The sequence below is a fragment of the Symphodus melops genome (assembly GCF_947650265.1).
Source record: "Symphodus melops genome assembly, chromosome: 13".
Classification (NCBI taxonomy): Eukaryota; Metazoa; Chordata; class Actinopteri; order Labriformes; family Labridae; genus Symphodus; species Symphodus melops.
This window is the reverse complement of record NC_136703.1, coordinates 8,721,318-8,749,244: the sequence shown is the minus strand read 5'-3', so window position 1 is coordinate 8,749,244 and position 27,927 is coordinate 8,721,318. Positions and strand designations below refer to the sequence as shown.

Below are 27,927 nucleotides of genomic sequence, written 5' to 3'. Positions count from 1 at the left end.
TACGTAACACCCAGATGCAGCATTAAAACATTTATTTATTATTACTCCATTATTTTTGAGTAGTAAAGTATGATTTTATCAAAAGTATTTTGCATCCTGTCAAATGACAGACCCAAATATGTAATTCATGATGTCACAATAAATTCTTGAAAGCGCTGCAAAATAGCCTTAGTTTGTGACTCTGCTAAAATCATATCCGCTTTCCATTATTTGACAAAAAGCAGTAAGCTGCAATAAGTAAAACCAAGGGAAGCATTCAAGTCACATTTTTGCCTTTTTTTGGGGTCTCCCTTACACAATTATACACATCATGTAGACAAACCATGCAGCCAACCTTCCCTGTCCCTAGTTAATAAGAATGGATGGGTTTGTTCTGCACGCTGTCTGCCTAGGTGCTCCCTGAGCTTTCTGTCTGGCCTCCATGGGTTGCTAAATGAAGCTGCACCAGAAGTATATAGGGACAGGAACTCAGCCCCCCTCCTTCCCACACACACACACACGCACGCATGCACGCACGCACACACACACACACACACACACACACACACACACACATCCCTGCCTGCAGAGTTCGAGGAGCAAAAAGGGAAAGACAGCAGTGCAATACTTTATTCCCACAAAGTGGAAGATGCTCTCTGTTAATTTCTGACCAGTTTGGGATAAATGCATTGGTTAATCCTTTTCTGGAATAACCATTCAAGAATTAGTCAAAGACAAACTTCTTGTGTTAGTTAGTCACGCACCTTGCGATTGACATCAAGTTTTTGAAAAATTATCATTAATTTAAATAATAATCAAATGATGCAAATGATTTCCATTGCTTGTCTACAAAGGCTTTACCCACTCTGTAGCTGCTGTGGTATCATAGAAAACAATACAGTGTGTTTAATTCATTGTTTGAAAAGATCTTAGTCAGAGAAGATTGACTGTTCTTTCAGAGGCATGTCAACTCATGTGTTACTCTGCCCCCCTTTGAATAGTTAATTGAGTTAGTGACAAATAAGCTCTGTTTCATTTGATGTTTTGTGTAAATCATATCTCTTTTTAATTCACTCCCCTTTTTCTCTACTTCAATGTGATTCCATCTTTTCACTTGTTCATATTGTCTACCAATCTCCCCCTCCCTTGTTCCAGTTTCTCATTTCTCTCTTCATCCTCTCATTTCTACCCCTCTCCCTTTTCCCTCCCCTTCCCTTCACTCCCCCCTGGGTGATGTTTGCAACTCAATTTGGTAAATGTAACTCAATATTGATTACTATTAATATTTATCATGTTTGCAAGCATGTTTTCCTCTTGTGCTATTAATCTGCCCTGTTAATAAATGTCTGCAGCAGCCTGGGGCCTGAAGCCCCTTGGGGCCACAGGGGCACCAATGCACACAAACACACACACACACATGCACACTGACACACATGTTCTTGGCTCCAGGAGGCTTCTGTATATGCCTGAAGGTTTGATCTCAACCAAAATGCGCACACACACACACACACACACACACACACACACACACACACACACACACACACACACACACACACACACACACACACACACACACACACACACACACACACACACTGTTGGAGAATAGAGTACCTCCAGGCCACTCTGCACAAAAAAACAACACATCAATATATCAGCATATTGTATCAGAGCGACACACGAAAAAAAAATGTGCACACTGATAAATAAATAAACCTACAAAAGCTGCAGTCTGTTTCTTATCTAGCTGAAGTGATCAGTTCATTGTTGTTGTTTTTGTGGAATTGTTCACAAGCACTCTGATTGTTTTTTCTTCATTTTTTTATTGTTCACAAATATCAAATAAAGAGAAAAGGAAAACATAAACATCAACAGGGAGAGAAAAATAGTGACAGCTCCCCATGTTTGTATGTCACTTTTAGTCATACTAACAGTTATACATCATTTTCCCAGATTTTTAGTTTTGTCCAAATAATCCATCCGACTGTAAGTATAAACCATGAGTCAGAAAAATCTAGCAAAAATAATCATCATGTTGTGTTAATTGTGTACATAAGCAGCATTACATGTGCAGTCCTGTAGGGAAAACACACAGACATAATATATGCAGCAGATATTAATGCACGTCTATGTATTTATATATATTGCAACTTTTCTGTATATTATCTTCTGTGTTTCTAATTCTCATCTGGCTTCCTTCTTTCTGTCTTTTTTCTGGAGAAGTTATGTTGTAGTTGCTTGGTTCCTCTGTGCTTCTACAAGGGAACCATGATGGAGTTTGCTCTCAGAGAATGTTACCGGTCAAAAACCTTCTCTTCCAAACATCCTCCTTTTGGCTACCTCGTCACATGCTTCTATTAATACGTCATTGTGAATATATATTACCCCAGTGCCACCTTGGAAAAACACATTATTGTACAGATACTCACCTCTCACCCACCTTTGAGTTGCACTCATTTGATTTTTACAGCCTCCTCTTTGCTCCACCTCTTCTGTTTTAAAGCAGAGAGTGTTTTTCCTCCTTTGTATGGAGACAGAATCATCAAAGGCCTGCTTACTACAGACAAACAGGTACCAATATCACTCTGCGGTGCAATAATGCAGCTAAGTGGAACCATATTGACACAATATAACAGCACAAACAGCAGATTACTTTCTCACACACAGATGTGCATGTACGCACAGAGCTCCCACATCAAAATGTTTGGCCATTTATTGCTCAACCAGCACCCATTTTTCATATCTGTCATGGTGCACGCATTCTCCCTCTTCTTTTTTCTTTAGCAGACAATCCTTTTTTCCCATATTTGGAGCCAGTGGAGAATTTTGCATAGTTGTGCCTTTTCCCTGGATACTGTCTTTTCATCAGTGGCTGCCTTTCCTTTTGAATTGAACCAGATCAATTTACAGCCAGACAAAGATTCAGTCTCTGTGTGCGCTGGAGAGGGAAGGCAGTGAGGGACATAAGACGTGTGCGCTTTATGATGGCCATCATCGGCACACAAGCCCTCTTTTTTTATTATTACTGCCACATAATTCTCTCTGCAGTGTTTCACATTTTCTATGCGTCTACCTTTGCAAAAAGTATTTGCATCTCTATCTATGTTTTACAAAGATTTGTATGAATTAATGTTTGTCTCAATGAAAGGATGGCATGTAGTTCTTGCTAGATGTCAGTGTTTCTTTCTACGCAGGCCACATCAACAATACGGCTCAGTCTATGCACCACTCTGCACATGTGTTTGTGTGCGTCCAGGCAGACGGCAGAAAATGACTGCAGATCTCTATCTTTCTGCATTTAAGTCTAGAGTGCTCTGATTAAACTCAACCACAGAACAATTTCCCCCGTTGTAAAGCCCTGCGATTAAACCACTGATTTTCAGCACCATGTCAAGTTATTTTGCCATGGCAACACTGATTACAATGTTATCAGGCTTTCATATTTATATTCTGTTTTTATTTTTCTTGATTCTTGAAAGTAACATTTTTTTTGGGGGGGGAAGGGGGTGGTTGTGCTTGTGCCGTGTTATTGTCTAATTATTAATTAATTGCTGTATCTATCTAATATTTTTTAATTTGACTGTGACGTGCAGTAACTACGAGATTTCATCTTTACCTACAACACCAGCTGATCTCTGGCACATGTGTTTACGGTCCAGAAACTGCTCCTGCAGTTGCAAACAGATGTGTTTGTGTGATTGCCTATATTCCCTAAAAATCTTTGTTATTGCAAGCTATGCTAAAGGCAAAGAGCTATACGTTTACGGCACACATTTACAATTTATCAAATAAATGGGATGCCTTCATGTGGCCTGGGCCCGGTTCTCAGGCAGAACAGTGTAGTTTTCCACTGGAATAACAGCCGCTGAACAAGCAGTCCATTGTAGCCACAGCCAGCACCGGGACCCCCAAGGTGCGAATTAATGATTGACCCCTGATGTAATCAGGATAAATAGCTCCCTGTAAAAGAGAAAGAGATGGCAGGAGGAACATAGAGAGAAAGAACAACATAAGGAGGCAGGGAGGGGAAGGCACTATCTGGCCTGGGTGTTTTTTAAGAAGCCCTCAGGGAGACGAACCTAACATCTCTTTCTTGGTCTTTTGAGACCCTAAGCTAACATACAGCTGTTTAAAAGCAGCTCAGTCGTCAGATTTTAGAATCTGCACCTCCTCCTCTTCAGCCTCTCCCTGGCCCCTTTCATTATTTTCCTGCTTACTTTTTTGTATCTGTAACTTTTTTTCAGCATGGTCAACTTCTCTCACAGGGGGAAAGAGAAGGAATCTAGTCTCTATTGGCAAATTATCGAAAAATGTCCAATTTTTCTTTAGGCCCTGTTTTTCATATGAATGAGCTCAGTTACAACAGAGAGTTAAGTGTTTAATATCACACTGGTTCTGCCATTCCTTCCTCACTTTACAGCTTTATGTCACTTACAAAAGATGTTTTGTTCAATAAAATGGAAGAGTTTTGTTTCTCTCACTTGTTACTTCATTATTTGTTGTAACAATCTGTGCATTTTTTGGAGGGAACATGGGCTCCTAAAGGCAAATGTTAATGGATTTTCCAAGGCTGTCTTTCTGCTTGTCAAAATTGCTCTCATTGGGTCAAGTGCCAGTGAGAGCGGGATTGTGAAGAGGGAGAAAAAAACAGTTTAACAGCCTGAAAACACTTTAGATTGAGCATAGGGAGCAGCAGATAGGGCTGAGTTATAAAACTTTAATTGATCTGTGAAAAAGTGGAAGCTACTTCTGGCTCACATGTTCCGATGCTTAATTGCACGCTTGGTCTGAGCCCCTATGAAACAGTGATCATTAAATAATGTGGTTCTTTTCCAGCCAAAATCAGAGAATGACGCAGAATCAGTCATAAAAGGCTGGAGTTTACTGCTGAAGCTTTATATGATACGTTTCCCGGATCAGCTGCAAGTTTTGCCAGGAGCTAGCAAGCCCTTGTCGCATGCTTTCATAGTTTCAAGTTTCACATTCTTCATGTACATGTCAGTTAATTTAACAGTATACACTGTACACATCTGTCACCGGGCACAAACCCAAATATTTATTAAAAAAAAACAAAGTTCTGATAGACTGTACAATGAATTGGTTGTTTTGCAATTTTAGTGATGATAAATTTGTAATATCATGTTCTTGATGAGCTCATGTAATTGTTTTACGACTTACTGGCCATAGTGATTCCCTCATCACCTTAAGTATAAAAAACAATGGTTGAGAAATAAATACAATCTTGAAAACAGAATAGAAATCATTGTTTACTCAAATTCTTTAATGATGCATCTATTACAACAACTTGAAGAAAGAGTCAGCTCGCATGTTCGCTGTGACCCAATAAACTGTCATGTACTTACGAGCACATTTTAAAATGTCATGTTGCAGTTCCAGCTTGAGCCTGGGAAGTGTTGGCAGCCTTGGCAGCAGGCTGGATGGAGGTTAACAGAGGGAGAGAGCTTGATTGAAACCACTCCTGCAGTAATTTTGGGCCTAGTTAGCCCGCTGATTGCCATGCCCTGTGTTTAGATAGTAAAACTGCAGTGGTGCTTTGACTACAGACACCAGGATCTGTCCAGAATAAGAAACAAGGAGACACAGATGATTTTAGGCAATCACTAACACACACACACACACACACACACACACACACACACACACCCACACACACACACACACACACACACACACACACACATGCACCCACGCACATGCAGACATTTGTACGGACAAAAACTGAATATTGAACCTGGTAAACTGGTGAATGAAAACTTTCAACATTAAAGCCACATTTTATGAGCATCAACACATTTTTCATCAATTTCTCTCATAATGAAATGGTCGGATCCTCGAGCACAGACACAATCATACAGTCTGTTAGTGGGTTGGACAATAATCCACAGACCATTGGGTAGCCAGGTCATCGATCGACAAAGCCATTATTTGTAAAATGAGCCATTATAATGCACCATGTGTTTTTAACAGTTTGCAGTTTGTATAATGAAACTGTATTTTTTTTTCTAATTTAGGGACAAAAAGCAACTTTGTAGTGCACATTGTCTACTGAATATGGAGATATGACTTAACGTTAGACATCGGTAGTTTTATTTCACACTTGATCCAGTTTGTTGATGCTGTGGAGTATTATGGAAACATAATACATAATTGTCTGTAACCCTCACATCAAAAGATACAAAACTAGGGCCGATGTTGCGTTATAAATGTGGGAAAAAAGGGTTACGTCCTATCTCTTTTGCCTTTCTATTAACAGTATCTGTGTTTGTGTCTGGATCCTTAGATGACAGCGAGCCAGTGGACAGCATGTACGACACAGAGGCTGACCTGCCAGGTTTAGCGCCAAGCAGTGGAGGTGGTGCCGACAGCCCAGAAGATGACGCAGACGACAGCGTCATCAACATGTCCCCACTGCCTTCACCGACCCCTTCCCATCAAAACAACAATCACCACCACCTGCTGCACCCCCACATTTATGCCACCCACCACCACCACCACCACCACCTTCACAACAACAGCAACAGCAGCAGCAACGACCAGGACTTCACCACACCCAAAGAGGGCTCGCCCTATGAGGCACCCGTCTACATTCCAGATGACATTCCCATTCCCAGCGAACTGGAGCTGCGGGAGTCCTCTGTGCCTGGGGCTGGACTGGGCGTTTGGGCCAAAAGCCGAATTGGTGCGGGTGAAAGGTTTGGTTTGCACAGTATGCTGCATCATGGGGCCATGGGCAAAGACAGCTCCTTTGGATGGGAGGTAGGAACCAGCCTGGCTTCTTTGTTCTTCGTTTTTGTTTTTTTTGGCCACCTACTGTCTTTGTCTTTGTTTTATTCTTATACAACCCCCTATAACTATTGACTATCCTCTTAAGTGGCACAAACACTGTTTTATAAGAAAAATACACACACACTCCATATGAAATAAACACAGAGAGAAAAGCAGCACTGGACAGGGTAAGTGAATGTAAGAGGCACACTTCTGTCACACTTCACATATCCAAACATCAGTCTTTATTCACGGATGATGTTATCATCAGCAAAGATGTCCATTCCATTTGCATCCCCCTTGTGATTGGACCTCATCTTTGATCATGCACATACACACTGGCAATCATACACATTGAAAACACACTCATCCAGAATTTCAGCAGCAGAGAAATGTCAGATGGAAAAATCTGGTTGATTAGTAGAGGTATCAGCTTTTCTGGGCGTCCGTCCGAGCGAGCACCCTCATTTGGTCACGCCACCTGATATGGAAATGGAAGAAGCATGGCCCAATGCAGTTGTGGCATATTGAACTATTAATTTTCATTTCAACATGACATTAAAGGATATTGAAGTTGCTTCAGTAAGCTCATTAGGGGGGAAAAGCTGGTCTCTGTCTCACTCTCTATCTCCATCTCTCCTTACTTATACGCCTAATCAGAGATGAAATTTACTGGGCTGCTTTTAATTTTACAGACTCCTTTACATTAAGGTGGCCCATCTTTCACATGTTCTTGTCTACCATTTCTATGTTACATGTAAAATTGTTTAAACAAGTTACTTTTTGTAACATCATGTTTCAAATGACACGTTGTGCTTAAATGAGACACCAACAGCTGATACAATTCGATTCAAATTAAAAAAATTGATTTGTCCCATGGGGGCAATTTAAAGACACAAAGCAGTAAATATATGACAGTGCAGCTATACTAAAATTTTTACAAAAAATGAAGAGTAAACAAAAGAATAAAGTGTCAAAAAGTATGTACAAAGTTAAAAAATTGTCAATTGTATAAAAATATGTGATGGGCTGCATGGCAGATAATAGAACAACAGACCAAAAATACAGTATACAAGAGCTATATGAAAAAGATGAATAATGACAGAATTAAGTGACCGTTGTGCAATGATGGATAAGATATGAGAACTGATATCAAACAGCATAAAGTGAGGTAGTGCTTGTAGAACAATAAAAGAATTAAGCAGTTAATAAGGTGCATGGTATTTGATGGACATAATTCCAACTCTATGCATGTTTTGACAAATTTGAACAGTTTTAACACATATCTTATGATATATTAGCATTTGAACTTGAACAGATCAAAATATAAGGTTCACTTTTAGATTAGGATGTGCTTAATGTTAATCTTAAATTCTATATTTTTTATTATATTTTGGACTGTCAGAAATTACAAAGCTTACCCTCATCACTTTAAATAGAGCAGGTTTAAACACAAGGTAAATATCAGAGAATATAGTTTAGAAGTTTAGGAAACTATTGAGGACATGTTCAGGAATCTCTCATTGAAAAGGTTTTATAAGAACCTCTGAATGTTCCCTCAAGGTCCAGTCTAAAGAACTCTGGGTGGTTTCTACAGAAGGTTTCATTTCTTTTGTTATCCTTTTTTTCTTTTTTACAGTTGTAAGACCATGCAGGCGATTAGAGCTCACAGGCACACGCCATGTGGCGGTGTGCCAGGCAGAACGTTCTTTTTTTAAAGTTCATATTATGGCTAGCCTTTCGGGGTGCAAAGGGCGCCTCTCCAAAAACGACTCTCTCCTGTACCTCTCATGTTTTCTCAGGTTTCCTCCTCCTCCTCTTTTTCTAACCATACATAATGCATATTCATAGGAAAGCTTTCGCTTTCTTTCGCGCATTCAGGAAAAGGGCCACCTTTAGCTCCAAAGGTATTTTAAGGCAATTTGGATAAGAAAATGTCCTAGCATGTTCATACACATTCTTATACACAGTTTAAAATGAAAATGTTTTTTTTTTTTTTTAATGAAACACTTTAGAAATACAAACAGGCACACTTCTTTAACTGTGGCTCCAAATATATGCCTTATTGTGACATTTTTCAAGTTGTTTTTTGTCAACATGGAATTTTTTCGATATACTTGGGTGTTGCTATTGTTGGGTGTTTTTTTTTTTTTTTTGCTTCCCTTCAGTTTTTGGTCACCAAAGCTGTCAAAATGAAGAGATTGATCTGTCTTCTCTGCCTCTTACTCTTGAGTGGTCTTTAGAAGACTCACTCTGGTGTAGCATGTATCATTTTTTTTAAATATCCTGTCTGGTTCGGGGCTGGAAGCCTTCAGGGGGCTCTCCTCTCCCAGACTCTTATCACAGATAGTCATAACAGTCAGCCTGTTGATAGTCATCAACAGACTCCCATAGGAGTCCCTTACAGCGCACTCTCCACCCTTTCACTCTCTACCCTCTGTACTCATCTACTGCCTCTGGTCTTAAACAAATAGACAGGCCGAGGTGAGGGGCAGGAGTATGGCTGAGTGAAGAAAGATGTTAAAAGTGAAAAAAAAATGAGGGTAAGGAGGAGTCAGATAGTCTTCATAAAGATTTTACAAGTGTGTGTGTAATACATCTCCTGCCAAAACAGGGGGATGTGTTATGAGAAGTAATAAATGAAGCCAACTGAGATCTCTGTGGTGTTAATGGGATCATATCTGACCAAAGACCAAATACATTAATGAAATGCTGAATTCACTTAACTGAACAATTAGATTAACTTCCACTTAGGAAAAAAAAAATTCTGAGAAAAGTGTTTCTTCCCCAATTGCTCCTAACAGCCTCGTTTGCTGTTTCATTTTAGTTGTAGAATACACTATGCAAATTGCCCTGTAATTCCTTAAAACATGGTTTTCAGTCATCAACAATAATATATGCCATCTGCAGTTGTACAAAAAACCAAAACAGTTTAACAACATTGACTGCATTTTTGTGGATTTTTTATAAGACTGGCAATAAGTTATAGTGTTGGCTTTTCAAACACTGTAGCCTAAACAGTCCAACAACTCCAACATTCACATGGCATATGCTGTTGGAATTTGTGGATACCTCGGTTGAAGCAAAGATTGGTACAGACACATATGGATGGCAATAAAAAATGGTGAAGGAGTAGGAGAGAGAAAGAGGAAGGCAGAAAGGAAGCCTACTATTGTCTGTCCTGGGGCATCAGGGACTCGAAGAGGTGTTAACTCAGACTCATTTCAGCGAGACGGACAGCTCAATCTAAGAGCTGCTTTGCTGCAGGCCATGGTCATTCTCTTCTGTCTCAGACTCTCTCTCTCTCTGGGCCAAAACCAAGTCATCCATTTAAAAACCATTATGCTCCCCTTTAGCACAACATGATAGAACGCCAGGGCCCCAGGTCTACCATATGTGTGTATGTCTCTCTGGTTCTGCGTGTGTTGGACTGCCAACCCCTCAGGATAAAAAGGCCTTAGCGAACAGAGCGAAGCAAGGCCCTTAGAGAGGCCAAGATGGGGATCTACTGTCAGAGTGAGAGCTGCTATTATCTGGCCGGTAGATTGACCTGACTTACCTATTGATAGAGTCATGTCACAATACAATAGCAGAGGGTATTGTGCTCTTCAAAGACTGGCATTGAATGGACTCACTGATCTAACTTGCTTGGGTGTTCCGATTTCAGGAGACAGAGCAACACATTTTTGGAAATGTTTGGAGGAAGTTGTGCATGTTAATAGGGAGAATTGCCAGTTAAGCTTGCATGGTTTGGTATCATTAAATGTTTCATGCAGAAACTACTTTGATCGTTAAGGAAACAAGAGAAAGTAAATCTCAGTCACGTCTATATTCCTAACATTCTTGATCAAACACATGGTTTGGCTGAACCTCTTGAAGTAAAATTGATTATGTTTATTCTCACTTCATCTTACTCTCTGACCATTGGGTGTATCCTTTCATCTCTGAATCATAGCTTTGGAAATTCTTGCTTTTGTTTGAAGATGAACACACGATCAAGAGGATGATCAAGAGTTGGAGCACTCAATCTGGAGCTATATGAGAAAATGGAGTCACTTACTTGTCAGTTGTGTTCAATTCCACAACAGTTACACTTGTAACTATTGATCTCAGTGTTCTGAAACTGTCTGGTTAAATGATTAAATAATAGAAATTGTACACTGCATGAAACCTTTCTGGTTTATTCAGAGGCATGATCAAGAGGTTTCAATATGGGCATATGCATTTTCAGAAATGTGCACTCATGTAGACCTTTTGAACAAGGTCAAAATAAATGCTTTCTTACGCAAAGACATGCATCAAAGAATTCATGTCAGCCCTGCGGCCATATTTATCTCTTTGTCACAATGGACCTTGGGATGACTTTGTTGCCTGGGCAAACTTCTTTTTGTCAGTCCCTCATTCTTTTTCATGTTTACTCTTTGTGGGGTGATTTTCCATATCAGTATCATTTATCCTGCTATGTGTGGAAAGAGACAAAAAGTATGCTAGCTCTTCTGTTTACCCTGTTATTGACTTAGTGATAGACTAAGACATCTGGCAGGCACTCTCATGCCACCAAGGTTTCTACGTGACAGATACCTGTCCAGCCATGATATCATGCATCTCCCTCACCCTATTAAGCCACTTAATCTCAAGATTGACAGACATTTTTTCAAGTTGACACTGTGCTTCTTTTGTTTTGCACCTAATCGCTGAGCCAAGCTAACGTCCTTGTCTCTAAACTTAAGGCAGAAGAAGTCCTGGCGCACCCTGACCCACCTCTTGCCTCTTTAAGTGTTTGCTAGCCTTTTGTGTTTTGCTTGAGGTAGGCTGGTGGCCAAGTTATTTTGCTAAATATCCCAAAGGGCATTCAAGGTGCAGCTTGGAACTTGTCTGATCTGTGTGCCTTCTGCAAAAGGTGTTCCTTATCTTAAGGTTTGGCCCCTAAAGTGAAGGTTACTTTATTGATTGGCACAAACCTCTCAAGACTGAAAGGAGATAGTAACTAAGATAATGAGTGGTAAAGATGCAGAGAAAGAAATAAAGAATAAAGGAGGTTTGTCTCCTGGAAGATTTGTATTAATGTGATTACCATTGTTCTCATATTGTAAGACATGCTCTACTACTTCAGTTATGGGTGCTGGTTAATAGCCAAAAAGTAAGTGTTCAATACTCACAAGACAGGAGTAAATCGGCAGATTTTCCATTTTTAGAGTCTAAGCAGCTTATCTAGTTAACTTAAAATCCCTACAGTGAAGACAATTGTGTAGAAAGGGTAGAGGTCCTCACATAAACATGGTCCTAATCTTGTGTTTTAGTTGTTGTTGGACTAATCTGATGAAACACCTGAGCAGGGAAGTTCCCTCCTGATGTTCCCAGTCCTGGCTCTGGCTGCCTGTCAGTCTACACAGTTGAGTTGTGGGGGACAGAAGGTGCCATGTTGTTGGCTTGCTCGCATAAAAGGAGCCTGGGTATGTTGAATGTGGCATTCTGTTGGTCACTTTACAAAGCAACCTCTGCCACAAATATCTGAATGGGTGTGAATGGGTGACCTGCGGTGTGAAAGTGCTATACAAGCTCAAGTCCATTTAAAGTCCATTTCAAGTCTAACTTTATTCTTACAATTATTATTTAAAGGCATGTGCAAGAGTTACCCTTTTGGATACTTTAGGTTTAGGATACTTTCCCATTGCTTTAACTGGATTCACCGACAAAAAACAGACTATTTTTTAACGTTAAATAATTTGTAAACATGTAGAAGTTTGCACAGCATATCCACCATCTAGATCTTGTGTTTTTTTTTACTATATCTGAGACATACATGTGGATGCGTTTTTCCAATATGTATATAATAAAATAAAAAAAAAAAAGGTTTTTAACTAAGAAATGTATATCTTTAATAGTGTAAACTATGCTATAATCTTATCCCCTAAGTTCATGTTTTTATCATTGGCCCTTTATGAAATTAACTGTTAACATAAGGAGTTATTTTGGCACATATGTGAATTGTCCTTTGGTAATGAAAAGGAGATCAGGACTTTGGTTTCTCATAACATTATTGACCAACAGTATGTGGTTTTCTGTCATCATTATTTGAGTTTGACAGAAACCCCAAGTTTACACACTGAGCAAAACACTAGAGAGTGAGCATTACACCACAAGTCCTGGGCATGGGTGCTGTAATATCTTCCATTCACGTTCATTTTATGTAGGTTTTAAACATACCATTAGCCAATTTAATCCAATTTTCCCAGCTTTCGAAGCACTCCAGTGGAACAGATTCCATCTAATATTAAACATATGGTCGCCGTTGCCCCATGGCACACCGTAGCAGGGCTGTTTTTTTTCTTTTTTCTTTCAAGTTAGCTGTTAAAGACAAGCCTCCCGTGTCCCAGTTCAACCCATTGTCAATTATATTCAATGAACAAGGTAATTGATAATGAGGAAGCAGGGCAGCAAATTAAATGTCAAGTTTTATTAGAAGCCTGATACCTTATCATTTGTTCATAACTAGTTACCAACATCTGTTAATTAGATAATAAATTAATTGGTAAGGTTTTGATTAAAGGTGTGCAAGCCCTTAAGGAAGAACATTAAGAAAAGTCACCATCTTTGAAGAGAGTGGAACTTGACAAATATTGTCCCAGGGATTTGCGCTGTTATTACTTGGTCATTGGTTTTAGACCTCAGCCACTACAACCAAGCAATCTCAATGGAAGCTCTTGTTTGCCTGAATCCCCCCCCCCCCCACACACACACACCGACACACACACACCGACACACAGTCTCCTCACGCATCTCCACCACAATGCTACCCTTTATTGCATGAGGTTTCTCTTAGCCGAGGTTTCTTAAACATTAAGTTAAAAGCCCTTCTATTGGCCCATCAGTCCTCTGTGGTGAAGCGCAGGTAAAGCGTGTCCGATCCCCGTCTCCCCATCTCTTCCTCTGTGTATCTAGTGAAACCCCATCATTCATCATTGCCTTGATGAATAGTCCCATCAGTTAGGGCCTCAGGGCAGGAACAGACAATGACGCTGCTCTTTTCCCCAGCGGAAGATGATGACATTTTTCAAATGCTGTTTATGTTGGTAAATAGATTTATGCTATTATAAAGACATACACTTCACTGCCTTCCCAGCTTGGGCAGAGATATATCTATTCATTAGTCATTGGACGAGGCTTACTCCATCTCAATTCGGATTGTCTCTGTTATTTTGTTTAATATCAGTGAGTGTGTGGAATATTTGTGTATCTCTGAGGGCCTTTTAAGCAATATCATGTGCCCTTTTTTTCCTGAGATCTCTGTCTCTAGCTTCTATTTATGCTCACTTCAACTTCCTTCCTCAGTTGAAATCTGAAGTCCTTGTGCTGCTTAACATGACTATGATTGAAACAGGAGGTTGCGTGCTATTAATCATGTTCCAGTTCTAGTTGAAATTCATCAGACATTACCTGAAGCCTTAAAATAGTTTTTTTTGTATATTTTTTTAATCCGTATAGTTCTCTTGCTGCTCAAAGACCTCAATCCATAAGAAGTGAATCCAGGAGGATACTGGAGCACAGCTGTGCCTTTTAATGACTTTTTATTTTGTTTAAAGACATTTTTTAACATCATAAAGGTCACTTATAAAGATACTGTATATTTTGGATTGCATGAAATAGTGTTAAATACATGAACATGAACATGAACAGAATAATAAGCTATACATACATGTACAACCACATGAACTTAAGAAGACACAGCCAGTCAGGAAAATGTTATTCTTCCCTCTACTCGGTCATTAAAAATAACACAGAGTGAGAAGTTAAGCTAGTGACGACATTTGATTTTAGAACAGTGTCGAGTTGTTGAAGTGTCAAACTCACTGGGACATCTTTACTTTGGAAAGTTTTGCAGAATTGCTTGAGTGATTTTCTCCAGCACTGAGACAACAAGGCCGTTTAGACAGAGTCCGGGTTTGATGATGTATGCTCATGTGAGTGAGTGCTCGTGTGTAAATGCACACAGATTCACACGTCCACATTTCTTTGTTTTAAACATCTGTTGCCCTGGTCCACCATCCAACAAAACAAGAACTGTCAGATTATATATTTTAACATCTTGAAAATGTATTTTGTTGAAAAAAGTATTTTTAAAAAATCCAAAATATATCTTGGGAATTATCAATGACACAAAAAAGTAGTTTTATCTCTTAATGTCTCTCAATTTTGGAAGAAAGGAGATGACAGTAAGTTTGGTATGTTTTAGACATATCATGGTCAATGACAAAAAAAAAGGAAAAATAAATTGAATTCATTTCAATCATGCAATTGTGTCAATTACTTTTTATGAAATAGTATTGTAATCTCACATACATAATCTTGTGTTTCCTCACTCTTATATCTTCTTGTGTTTTCTTTTGTTATCATGGAAAACAGGAATGTGTGATAATGCTAATCAATATCAATTACATCAGCTGAGTCACCTTTAGTCAATATAAGAGCTGAAATATTCCAACCTTTTTTTTTAAAGTTTTCAAATTCACACAGCTTGTTTTCCACATCTGTGAAAAAAGTATTTACATATCCGTCTACATTGACCATACAGGTGCATACATAATTACATTTTTTATTCAACAGCTCAGTGAAAGTTTTTATACATTACTGTATGTACTGAACAATATGTGTATATTAATTCATTAAAACTTGAACAAGCAAGAGAAAACGCACCCAAACTTGAATCAATTTGTTCCCCACTTAATTTGTATAGGGAACAATGACCTGACTATTAGCTCAGATGTCTAGAGAAAAAGAGAAGGTTATAAAGGCTTGAACTTGATTACTGTAAATCTTCTTAATGGTTAGAACAGTACATGTCACATGATTCTGCTCTGTGTCACTCTTTCTGGATAGGATGTGGGCTGACGTGGGTGCAGCTGGTACACAGCGGTACCCAGCATGCCACCCAGTACCTCAGATTGGTGGGAAGAAAAAAACGTGATAAATATTCTAGCCCTCTGAGACGCTTATGCCTAGGCCATGTGATACAAGAAGTTATACAAACAACAGAAAAGTATTGTTGTATTGTGTGAGTGTGAGGCTGTAAATGTGAATGGGAAATCTAACCTTTAAATAATGTTTATATAAAAATTAGTGATATTTGATTGCAAGTTAGTTGTCTTTCTTCCCAAAAATTATTTTAGATGTCTTGCAAAAACTTCAACATCATGACATTTACAGTATCTTGTGTTTTTCCTCCCATCTCTGTATGTTATTAATCGCTACTCATCTTTTAAAGTTAAAATCAACTTGGACACCATTTCTTTTTATGTGAAACTTGTTTTATGTCATTTTATTTCGCTGTTAGTACATCATTCTTGACTGTTTCTGGTGACAAAGCTTGCTCCCCTCTGCTGGCCAATGGCTTACAATGCCACTGTGCATAAAAGTTCCAAGAGCTTAAAACACTGCATGGCAGACACGAGGGACAGAAAGGCAGCATTTCTTATATAACTGTAGAATGACATGCCAGTGTACAGTAAGGGCCCATGAGCAAAAACACACACTGCACAAACACTTAAAGCGAGGGGACTGACCGCCAAACCACTCAAGCAGTTCCATTCAGCTCTTTAGTTCCTTGGCTGAAGTGGAGATTCTTTATGGGATTCACTTTGACTGTCTGTCTTTATAGGTCTTCAACTCTTTCACGAAAAACACACTCATAAACCACAGTTCAGAGGGCCTTTTGAGCAACAGAGTTTTGTATGCTACTACACACTTCTGTTCAAACAAAGTCATGTTTTAATTAATGTTTGCAAACGACAGACTTTTAAAGCGTCATGCATTCCAGTGTACTAAGTGCTGATGTCTTTGTTTTTGACTTGTGTTTTTACTCCAAAAAACAAGCCATGTGCTTTAATTTATCCTGATCACAGACTTCTCTTTTCAGATTAATAGATTTTTTGACCCCCACTCGTAATCCTATGTGCCCTCCCTCTCAATTCTTCCTATGCTTCTTTTCTTGTTGCTCCCCCTTCCCTCCAGGGTCCCAGTGCTTCTAATTCGGCCTTATCAGTGAAGTAATTTAGCTGCCACAGCTTGGGTTTCTGTTGCGCGGCGAGTGGCCCCATTGTCCTGCCCTGCTGTTGCTGAGATAAACCCTCAGATTGAACAAAGTCCGCACTGACCTTTACAAACTCCCAAATCTCGCTCTGTACACCCCTCCAACAGAGATTCTCTCTACGTCAGACTCTTTTCTTTTGTACGTATGTGTGCGTGTGTGTGTGTGGTGGGAGTGGGAGTGGAGGGCACATCAAGTAGGTAGTGTAAGGTGAATGTGTGTGTGTGTACATTTGTTAAAGATTGAGAGTGGGCTAAGTTAGGATTGAGTGAGCGTGAGATGGACAGGGAAGAGGATTTAAGATGGCTGACTGAGCCCTCAAGCATTCAAGTGTGCATTTTTCTGTCTCCTTCAGACTGCTAGAGAGGGCTTTTGTTCGCCACATTCTTTAACCTTCCTGCCTGCAACTTTCAACCAGAAATATGATTTTTGCCTCTGAACTAAAAGACAGATGTGTCTTAGGTCCTCATACTTACTGTTGATGTTCCTGAAACAGCTCATTGAGAAAATCCTGACAAAAGCACTGTTGAACCCAAAGTCTTAACCCCATTGTTATCTATCATGTCCTTCATTCCTTGGCAGAGGGCCCAAGAGGAGTCTGTCTGGATTGTTGCTTTGACACACAGTGAAATGGCTAGAGAGGAACGGTTGAAGCCAAGTGGTTGGATGGGGTGGGGGTGGATACAGCGTAGGGCGGTTTTGGGTACAATGCAACAGGAGTACCCTCTCCATTGTGAGCCACTGTCATCCTTTAGAAGCCACTCAACTAACTCTCCAGGCCACAAATCCTCTCTGCTTTCCATTGCAGCTGTCTGTCGCTCAGGCTGGTAACCTCATCAAAAGGTCTTGGAGTTAAGGACTAAGACAGAAAGGGTGGAGGGAGGCAGTAATCGGGTGCTGGTGGTGCAGGGTTTATGTGGCAAGGGACAAGGGCACATCAAGGCTCTGAGTTCAGGTGTGGGCTTCAGAGTCAGTGATGGATTGGAGAGAGTCTGCACTACTTTATCCGTTCAGGGTGGCCCTGTGTTCATCCCACCCTTCATCCCTCCATCAATCCGTCCTCCAATTCACCCCCCCCCCCCCCGCCCACTACCACCTGCCTGCAAGCCACCACCAGTGTTCCCAGGGAGATGAGCGCCACGGAGAAGAAGGCCCACAAGGGATTAACTTTTCACATGGCTGGGAGTCCTCGTCTCAAAAGACCTGACAACCCCAGACGGCTTGATTAAAAAAGAAAAGAAGAGAAGAGGAAAGGAAAGGAGGGAGGAGAGGGGGGCGGGGGGGACAGGAGGAGGAGAGGAGGGGGAATTCTTCACATGATGGCCCTGAGAGAGGGATTTTGGATATTGGGTGTCTTTTTTTCCCTTCATCCATAGCCCTCATGTCTTGGTTGAGAATGAGCAAATTGTTCCTCCTGTTCTCTCAGCAGTCCCTGTGTTGCCCAGCCTAAAGATGTGGGTGGGCAACAGAAAAATCATTGGCTCTTCAAAGCAAACCAAGCGATGCCATTTGTTTTAAGGAAAATAAATATCATGCAAGTGGTTGCTTTTGATTCCACTTCTCATCTGCTTCTTGGCCCTTTGATCCCCACATCCATCAAACAAAGATATTGAGCCATCAATTCAAATTTTCAGTAACATTGCGATAATAGTTGTTTTTTTTTTTTTCTGTAATTGTGGTATTATCAAAAGCTCTTTGTTGTTCTGCGTAAGTCAGCATTGCATTACAGCGAAGGAAGACATTTGCAGAGAGAGAGTTGACGAACCGTTGCCGGCTTAAAGTTCTAGTGTTTAAGTGGCAAGGCGCCCTATTTCCCCTCACTCTATCCCAGATAAATTGGGCCTCTCAGGTTTGTCTGTGAGAAAGAGAGGACAAAAATCAAAACAAACGCTCCCACTGAAGTGAAGATGGGAGTAGGGGTTGGCTTTCCTCTCTGGCTAGCGGATCAGCAACTCAACCTAGCGGGACAGCAGGCCACTTAATACCTCCCATCTTGTCCAGGTAACAGAGTGGCCCGACAGGGGGGTCAGGGAAGGTAGCAGGGTATCATCTTACAGATCACCACTCACCCTCTGGCTTCCTCCACATGGCTCACTTACCCTTTCCTCATCTTCGCTGCTGAGACATATGCATCCTCAACCTCCCAAAAGCCTCAGTTATAGGATATACACATCCATTGATAAAGTTCTGATTGTTGTTGTTTACAACTAATTTCTTTAAAAGTTCTTTGAGATCTACATGTATGTTCATGACGTAGCAGCACACTGACAATGTTACCTTACTGTATCTATCTCACCTTGTGAACTGCATGGGATTCAGTGTTTTAATGCGCACTTCGACATGTTGACCAGAGGCGTTAGGGAATGGATAACCAACTCTGTGAGTCGTGGTCCCTAACCACAGCTGCTCAACATCTTTTTTAATAAATTAAGACTGGAATATCCACCTTCAGTGAAAAATAGACTACTTTAATGACAGGAAATTGCTGCAAATCCTTATGAAAATAATTGTAAAATAGAGAAAGCCCATTAATTTGTGGCAAAGCCAATGGTAAAAACGATCAAGAGTAACACATAAATTCAAACTGAGTATTTACGTTTTACTTTGTAGTTTATTGGGTATTTTGCTACATACATACATACATACATACATACATACATACATACATACATACATAACTGAATAGATATTTATGATCTAATTCTTAAAGCCAGGTTGTACATTTTAGGGCAGCACAGCTATTTTTGTATTTTTTATTGCCATTTTTTAAATGTGGCAAAAAGTATGTAAAGTATGTGATTCCTAGTAATATCCACTCAATACTTGGACCCCTGCTGTTCCTGAAGTGACAAACATGGCAGAAGTGATATGATACACTGACTCATATTCGTCTGACCCTCATACTAAATCAGTATCCAATCAGTATTTCTTTGTATGAGCACTCCTTCCATGTAGCACAGCTATCATTAGGTGACTCATTTAGGCCATCACAGGTAGGCCCACATCATAGCCTGCTGGTGGCTTTTAATGGGGAACTGAGTTCTTTCTACTGTAATGCATGCTGAAGTAGCTGGGGCTAATGTGACCCCTATAGTTTCCCACTGCATTAGTGCCAGAAGACCCAGCAGTGAGCCTTTAACCTGAGGAAGACAGGGCCATGATTATGTTCACCACAGGGTGGGCCGGCCGGAGGAGACTCATCTATGCACACAAAGGGACACACATAAAATGACATATGTTGACAAGGGGGTGAATTATCGGCTTATTTTTTCCACAAGTGAAAAAAACATTTTCAGTCACCTTTTATGACAAAGAAGTTTCGGCTACAGTCTTGTGTGATACTTTTTTTTTTAATTTAATGCATTGTATTTTTTTTTCTAGTAGCCTAATGCTCTGTTCTAATGAGATATTATTATATTACACTTTTGGTCCAAGAATTTTAGCAGAGAGAAAAATCATTGATTTCAGCACTGGTTTTGTGACAAAACATTTTTTTACAAGTTAAACAGACTATGCATAGAATATATAACTGATTACATGACACAACCAACAAAAACGTGCATTTATTCATTTCAGGGTGACACAAAAAAGGCACAATTAGACTATCTGTCCCACGTCCACCTCTCCAAGATATAAGCTTTACAGTTACCATGTTTATCTTCTCTACTGTCATACACACACCCAAACACAGACACATGCACACACACACACACACACACACACACACACACACACACAAACACAGAGGATGAAATGTCGTATTTCATGATAATTCTCTCTCCTCTTTCTTCTCAGTATCCTGAACCACTAGACACTGAATGGACCACAGGGAAAGTTGATCTCAGACACAAATTCACACACACACACACACACACACACACACACACACACACACACACACACACACACACACACACACACACACACACACACACACACACACAAACTGCGTGTGGTCTTACAATTTCACTCCTCACCATACTTTCTAATGCTTCATCAGGTCCGAAGGTCAGGTTCTTGGACTTAAGACTAATCTTTTAAATTCCTGACTGTCTCAGTCCCTTTTGTCTCATCAGAAGTCACTTCCCCACCTTTATCACTTTCACACAACATCTTTTCTTTAAGATATTGCCTCTGTGTAACTATACAAGGTTTGGTGGGCTACTTTCTAATCTTTTTGTGTCTCTCCTTCCCTCTCTGTTTTTCTTCCTTCTCTTCCTGTTCCCTCTTTGCATAATTCAAATCAGAATCCCCATGTGAGCACCTTGCTCTTGACCTAGCTTAGTAGGCTTCTGATTGCTTTAATAGCAGTCCTTGGACTTGGAAGGTGGGCGTCTTTAAGGAACTCTGGTGAGAATGCTACGTACTTGTGTGTGTGTTCAATGTGCATGACCGAAGGGTGGTTGATTAGAACTGAACTCAAGAGTGTTAGGAAGAAAAGAAGTACCAATATGCAAAGTGGCCGTGTGTGCTTGCATAATTGGGGCAGAGAAGAGTGCAGTGAGGTCAAGTAGAACAAATGGTCAGCAGAGTGAACACAGATTCTATAAAAACACACTACCCTCAGCACATATATAAATGTGCATTTAAGGGGCATCGGTCACTTTGAGGTTAGTGGCGTGAAGCTGTGGTGGAAAAAGTTAGTAGTTCTGAACCTTAATAGCAGAGGCATGTGGTGTGTATATATTGGGGATCTTTAAGTTGAAAACGAGTGTAAGTGTAAAAAGCAGAACAAAAGATGATGTAGTCTCTGACTTTAACAGTTTTGATTCAAAAATGGAAACGTAAGGTAGTTGTTTTTGCCAAAGAGGCAAGAATTTGCACAAAGCTAAATCCCTCTACAGTTGGATTGGCCTAGCATTAGCCAGAGTCAGGAGCCCCAAAGCAAGGCCAGCTAAGGTTGGGGTGAGGCCTGGCAAACCCAAAGATTGAGTCTGAATTAGGCCAACCATTCAAAGCTCCTGAAAGGAGTTCCTGAGCCTCCTATTCTCTCCCAGCAAATTGGGAGGAAATCTGGCTATTGTGCAGAGTTTTGAAGAGGCTGGTGTTAGGGAGGGGTTGCACACTGTGCTTACCTATAGATGAGAGTGGAGACAAAGGATCCTGGGACATCCAGGAGAGGCTTTGAAATCCCACTTGGCTGGAGACGGAGGCGGCCTTGAGTGGCTCCTGGTTGTAGAAAAGGTCAACAGTGTTCGGCATATTGAGCATAGACACCGTCGAAAGAGTATTTAACTCTGAAATTTGTGGAAAAAAGACATGGATTTACATCAGACAATTAGATTTCTATTATTTCTAAATGTCACTTACTTACATGTAATGTAACAGCATTTAAAAAACACTAAGCTATCAAACCTGTCTTTATGGAATCAGCCATTTAGTTTGGGTTTGAATGGTGGCTGGAGAAAGTGTCAGTTTCATCCAGTGATCCACTTGAAATAATGTCATAAAAAAGTGTCCACAGAAACTGCTGATATTGCCAAAACTAACTTTCTTTCACTTTCTCCTCTTGAACTTTTTTCAGGTCTCCCTCCACTTCCCTATCTACCTATTTAGGTCGGCAGTAGCTCTTTGCTGGCTGTCTCTGAAATTGAAGGTTGTGGGTTCGATCCCCAGCTCTTGTAGCCATTTGTGTCTTTGAGCAAGACAATTAACACTAAATTGCTCCTTCTGCTGTGTCAACCGTGTGTGAATGTGTTGGAATGGATAAGTTAAAACACTTTACATAGCAGCCTTGGCCATCAGTGAGTGAAAGGGTTGTTGTGACCTGCGTTGTAAAATGTGTTTTGAGTAGTGAAAAGACTGAAAAAGCACTACAAGCTCCATTTACAGTCAACCATTTTTTTAATTAATTTCCAGTGGTTTTGAAACCAGGGCATTCACATTAAATGAAGCCCAATGCTTAACAAGCTATAAATCTGAATTAATTAATTCCAATCGATTTATTTTTTCAGACAGTTTGATTTTATCTTCACAATTCTTCACACCTTCCCAGTATTTCCACCTTATCTGAATCAATAATTAACTCAATTACTGACTCAACACATGTTATCTAATGCTAATAACCAAAGCAGCTGTTTTACAGCAGGTATTTAAAGTATCAGGAAATACTGCTCAGATTAAAAAAAAAAAAAAAGTATAGAGTATAGAGTTCTGACAATTGCTATTTTCTCATTCTGTGAAGCAGCTGAGCTTCCTCAGTGTGTGTGTGTGTGTGTGTGTGTGTGTGTGTGTGTGTGTGTGTGTGTGTGACAAACTGTCTACAAAGCAACTCATAATGATGATGATGATGATTATGGCAGTCTTTCAGGAGCACGTTGATGGATGAGGATTGATGTGACCTGCATTGAATGGTGCACCTACATGTGTTTTTGTGTATGAAGAAGACAGACAATCCCTCAGGCGAAATAGCAGGGTTATCACAGAACTCAAACACACGTTTTCTGAAGGGCGGTGTTATACTGCAGCTACCCTCTTCCTGATCAGTAGTGCAGCCGGGGGCTTTTCCGGAGTCTCTCACCCCAAAGAGAGTCCAGCTGCCCCCCCGTTTGGTCTACTATACCAATGCCACCCCTCCTTTATTTTCTCTCTTCTCTCTCTCTCTGTCTTTCTCTCTCTCATTAATCAATGTCAAGCCGTTTAACAACAAGGCCGGCATTCTTTCCCTGGCTGCCTCTTCAGTCCCTCGTACATGTCATTGTGCCCTGACCCTCCCACTCCACCAACTCAGCGGCCACCACCATCCTTTCACATGGCTGCAGAGCCGAAACCCAGACCCACACTGCCAACATGAAAGGTTGTTCAGTAGCAGCAGAAGGAAGAGAAAAAAAGTGAGGAGGAGGCATTTCTCTCACTTCTATCTTTTCTTCCTCCCTTTTCCTGTCTTCCTCTGGCCACGGGAAGAAAGAGATTCCACAGTCGTTTACATAATTCATGGGACGGACAGGAGAAAACGAGCTATTGAGCAGTAAAAAAAAGTTTGGATGGAGCAGTCATGGGGGGTGGAGGGATATGTATGCCAGTCTTTGTGCCCCAAAGGACCCATCTTCCCTTCTTCTTTCAATTCATCCCCATTTCCCACACACACAGTCTTTGTTCCATGTTCGTCATTAACCTCTGGTGTAAGTCAGCCACCTCTCTTTCTATCAAGACATGTCTCCATGGGAAATAAATAATTTCATCATGTCTTGGAAAAGAGGGGCAGTGGATGTTTCTTGGCCCCTTTTTGTGCTGATATAGACATTTTGATGGACACTGTCGTTTAAGTCATTAACCTGAATGTAAGGTGGCTAATAAGGAAGAGAAATGGAGGGGCAGAGCTACGCTTAGATGAAATGTGTCTTGATTATGTTCCAGTGATGCTGACGTTAGCCTTTCCGACTCGTTCTAATACATTTTCATATGATCTTAACAAATGCATTTCTTGCATTTTTAGATGTCCTATAGGTGTCTATTTCTTTGTCACGTGCAACACATTTGATTTTTTTTCCAGAGTAAAGCAAATCACAGCACATCCTATCACTAATACCCTGTTTAAACACACTTAACTGTCCACGTTTACATTTAATAATGAGACCACATGCATGAGCTCTTCAGCATGCAATTTGTTTACAAAGAGGCAGATTGTCTCTGAGTCATTGGTTGTTTTGGCGGGTGCTTAAAAAATCTGTGTCCTCCTTCCCTGAGCATCTGTAGGTATTTGTTGAACTAATGAACGGAACAAAAGTTTCTGGGGGCCCTATGAAATGGGGGGAACAGTTTGTTAGGGAGAGCAGCCTCGGCCATGTTGAATCGGACAGTGCTGAGTGGTCAGTCGCTGTCAGGTTGACGGTGAGAGAACAGAGACAGCGAGAATTATGGATTACTTGACCCCACAACCTCTACTCTCTTTTCTCTTTCCTTTCCTCCAACCCTTCTCTGCAGATGATAGATGACCCTCCCAATCATTCATGTCACAAGCTCTTGGCCTCCCAGACCTCTGAAGTCACATGCCTATTTTCTGTGCATGTTGCACATGCACACACATACACTTTCTCAGCCACTGAGTCATTCTCCTCAAGACAAGCAGTCTATTTCTTCTATGCAAGTTGACACAGAAACTGCCACCTCTACACCTTACATGCAGACCCTCAGACCTTGTCATACACAAAGAGAAGCACACGCTCACTGTCACTCCCACTGAGACCTTTTCCTCCAGGCAGCAGGTATGGATTTGTAAAAAGGTGGAGACGAATGAATGGATGGATAGACGGATCAGGAGAAGGGCCAAGTGAGAGCAGGAGAACAAGGAGTGCAAGACGGACACTAGGCAGTAAATTACTTTGCCAATCAATCTTCCCTCAGGGTTCCCTTGATGAAAGCTGTCCAAAGTTTCCGCCGACTACTTTAAGTAACCCTCCTACAGTTTGTCAGCTGAGGGCTGGGATGGACGAACAGGTTGCAAGATTAAATGTTGCTTGGAGGAGAGGAAAGGGAGACTTCTGGGAGGAAATATTTTTACGTATATGTGTGAAAGTGGGTTGGGGTAGACTTTGAAATGAAGAAGAGGTAAAGATATATAGTGAGGATTGAAAGTATTGTATAAAAAAAGAATATGGAAGGTTTGCATCAAGGATTACATCCCGTTTCTTATCACTTTAGTTTCCAATACACTACAACACATACACACAACTAAGCTCATAGGTCTTCATGGGTGGCATGACAAGGTGACACATTGTGACTTAAATCATGTGACACCTTCCAATTACAGCAGAGCACAGGGCTAAGGGCTTCAGCGATCTGCTACTGCCCGAGACTCAAAAACACACACACAGAATCTCACGTCTGAACACACAAGGTAGCAAGTGGACATCTCCCTGACCACATACACATGCAGAACATAAAACACACACTCACAGCCACCCAGAGAACGTTTTCCCTTTTGCACTTGTTTCCTGGCAAGTTTTCGGGTGTCTTTGCCCAGAACTGTGAAGGGAGAGTGTGGTCTGTTGGGAATGTTAATTTGGTAATTTGTTGTTTTATATAAGCAGGGGAGGGATGGTGGTGGTGGTGGTGCAGCGGCCCGTGTGTTGAGGTCTGTTGGGGGTGAGGTTGGTGGTGAAGGGAGAGCAGGGTAATGCGGGGTGACAAGGTCCGGCTCAGTGATGCAGATTACTCCCAACCAAGTTATTTTGCTAAGAGAGAATCAGGCGAAAATACCATGACGGTCGGAGAGCAAGAAGAGTCCCATGCCCATAGAAGGTATTAAGATGTCTCTGATACATAGCTGGTGCCCTCCTCCTCCGCCTCGTCCCCCTCCAGTTCCACGTCTCTTACTCTCAGTCACTCTCTCCCTTCTAATTCTGGGATGGTGGCCAAGTGCCACCAAGGACACTAAGGCTAATAAATCATCCTGATTTCAACATCTGCCCAGTCCCAAAGGGCTGCCCACCGCCACCACCCCCAACCCTTGTGAAGATGGGTCCTTGGCTTTATTCCTCTTTCAGCATCTCTCCATACTCCCCCACTGACTGACAAAACATCTTTTGTACCATGCCCAAGTGAAGAAGAGACCCTCTTTTCCCCTCTTTGACAAAAGCCGTCTGAAGCCAAGATGGGGACTGCCAGCCGAGATGCCTGCGACCCGGCAGGGGTGCCCCCTCTCCCCCTTCTACTTTTCTCCCGCCTTCTGGTTCATCTATTCCTTGTTCTTGCTTTCTTTTTTACTTTTAATACTCCCCTCCTGTGGGGGTCACTCACTCAGCTCGCCCCCGCCCTTTTCATCGTAGCGAACTCTCAGGCTTGCATAAAGACATCAAGTGACAGCAGTGAGAGAAAACAGCTAGATTTGGCAGAAAGAGATATTCGACATGGCTGTCAGTGGCCATTCTGCATGCCTTTTGTTCTCTTGGGTGTAGTTGAAATAGATAAATAAACAGTCATAGGCTGAAAAGCCGGGATCAGAAGCTTGTTGCATTTATTCATATTGAACGGAAAAGAAAAAAAGGCAAAAACCTGCTGCTGCCAATTAAGTAGAATGAAACAAAACTCAATTCACAGTGTTTAGATTTGTTTTCACGGCTGAGGCTTAAACTAACCCATTCAGTGGCTTTCTGTGGTTTGCTCTAAAGATGGCAGTAGGTCTTTAGCATTGTGGGTGTCTCCGTGTGGCAGAGAAGATCTGGGAAGTTGTCTCTGGACTCATCAGTTAGACGCACTTTCTCCACGGTTACTCACAAGGCTCCATTTACTGTGAATGCACAGCCCTTTTTCCCAGCACCTCAAACTCACCCCCAACAACGGGGAGTGCCGCCCATAACTGTTCATGGGCCAGCCTCCGACTACATTCACAGGACCGTCTGCTTGTACAGAGGCAAGTCACACCACTTTAACTTGTTAAGATGACAGAATAAATAGCATCGACGAAAATGTGTATTTATTTTACCAACATCAACAATTGTAAACGTGCTCATCTTATCTCTGAAGAAACAGATCATTTATTGTAAATGGCAGTATAAAAATATAATGACAGAAAATATTTCTTCATCTCTCTTTTTTATTTTTTTTTACTAGTGATTTGAAAAACCTAAACTTTATGCTAATCTTTTCATTTTCCTGCAACTACTCAAGCAGGACAGAACATTTACCAACAAGGTCCTGTGATGAATTAGTCAATTAGTGTTAGTGGCATTTTTTGTTTCATATTTTATTCTAAATTATGTAGATGGAGGCACTGTAATTAATGTTTTTTTTTTTTTCTCCTTTTTTCGGGTTGGGTCATTATGTATGGAAATGTATTTGCCTCTAATGCTGAGCTCTGAGGGTTTGCTCATTAAAAATGGTTTGGGTTTTAGGATCGGAGAACATTTACACAAAGGGCTCCTAATAAACTAAATTATTTAGTGCAATCCTTTATCAATTTTTCCAAAATATGCTTTATTTTTTTGCATTTTCTCTAAACACAGTGATGATCAAAGTCAATTCATATCATTCACCATTGAATAAAAGCGCTGAAAACATTTTTAATCTAATTTTCCGCTCCCAGGTCGACTGCATTCCATCACAGCTCTTCTCTCCCCCTGCTAAACATTTAGATT

The 27,927-nt window shown here is 40.8% G+C and overlaps 1 protein-coding gene across 9 annotated transcripts in view; it reads left to right on the top strand.

The window, feature by feature from the left end:
* The window catches only part of prdm16 (PR domain containing 16), a 167,868-nt gene that overhangs the window by 50,245 nt on the left and 89,696 nt on the right, over nucleotides 1-27,927 (top strand). For all 9 annotated transcript variants that reach the window (XM_079358752.1, XM_079358750.1, XM_079358747.1 and 6 more), the window contains exon 2: nucleotides 6,284-6,759. In XM_079358752.1, the coding sequence (XP_079214878.1) occupies nucleotides 6,284-6,759 (476 nt within the window). The remainder of the gene's footprint in view (nucleotides 1-6,283; nucleotides 6,760-27,927) is intronic.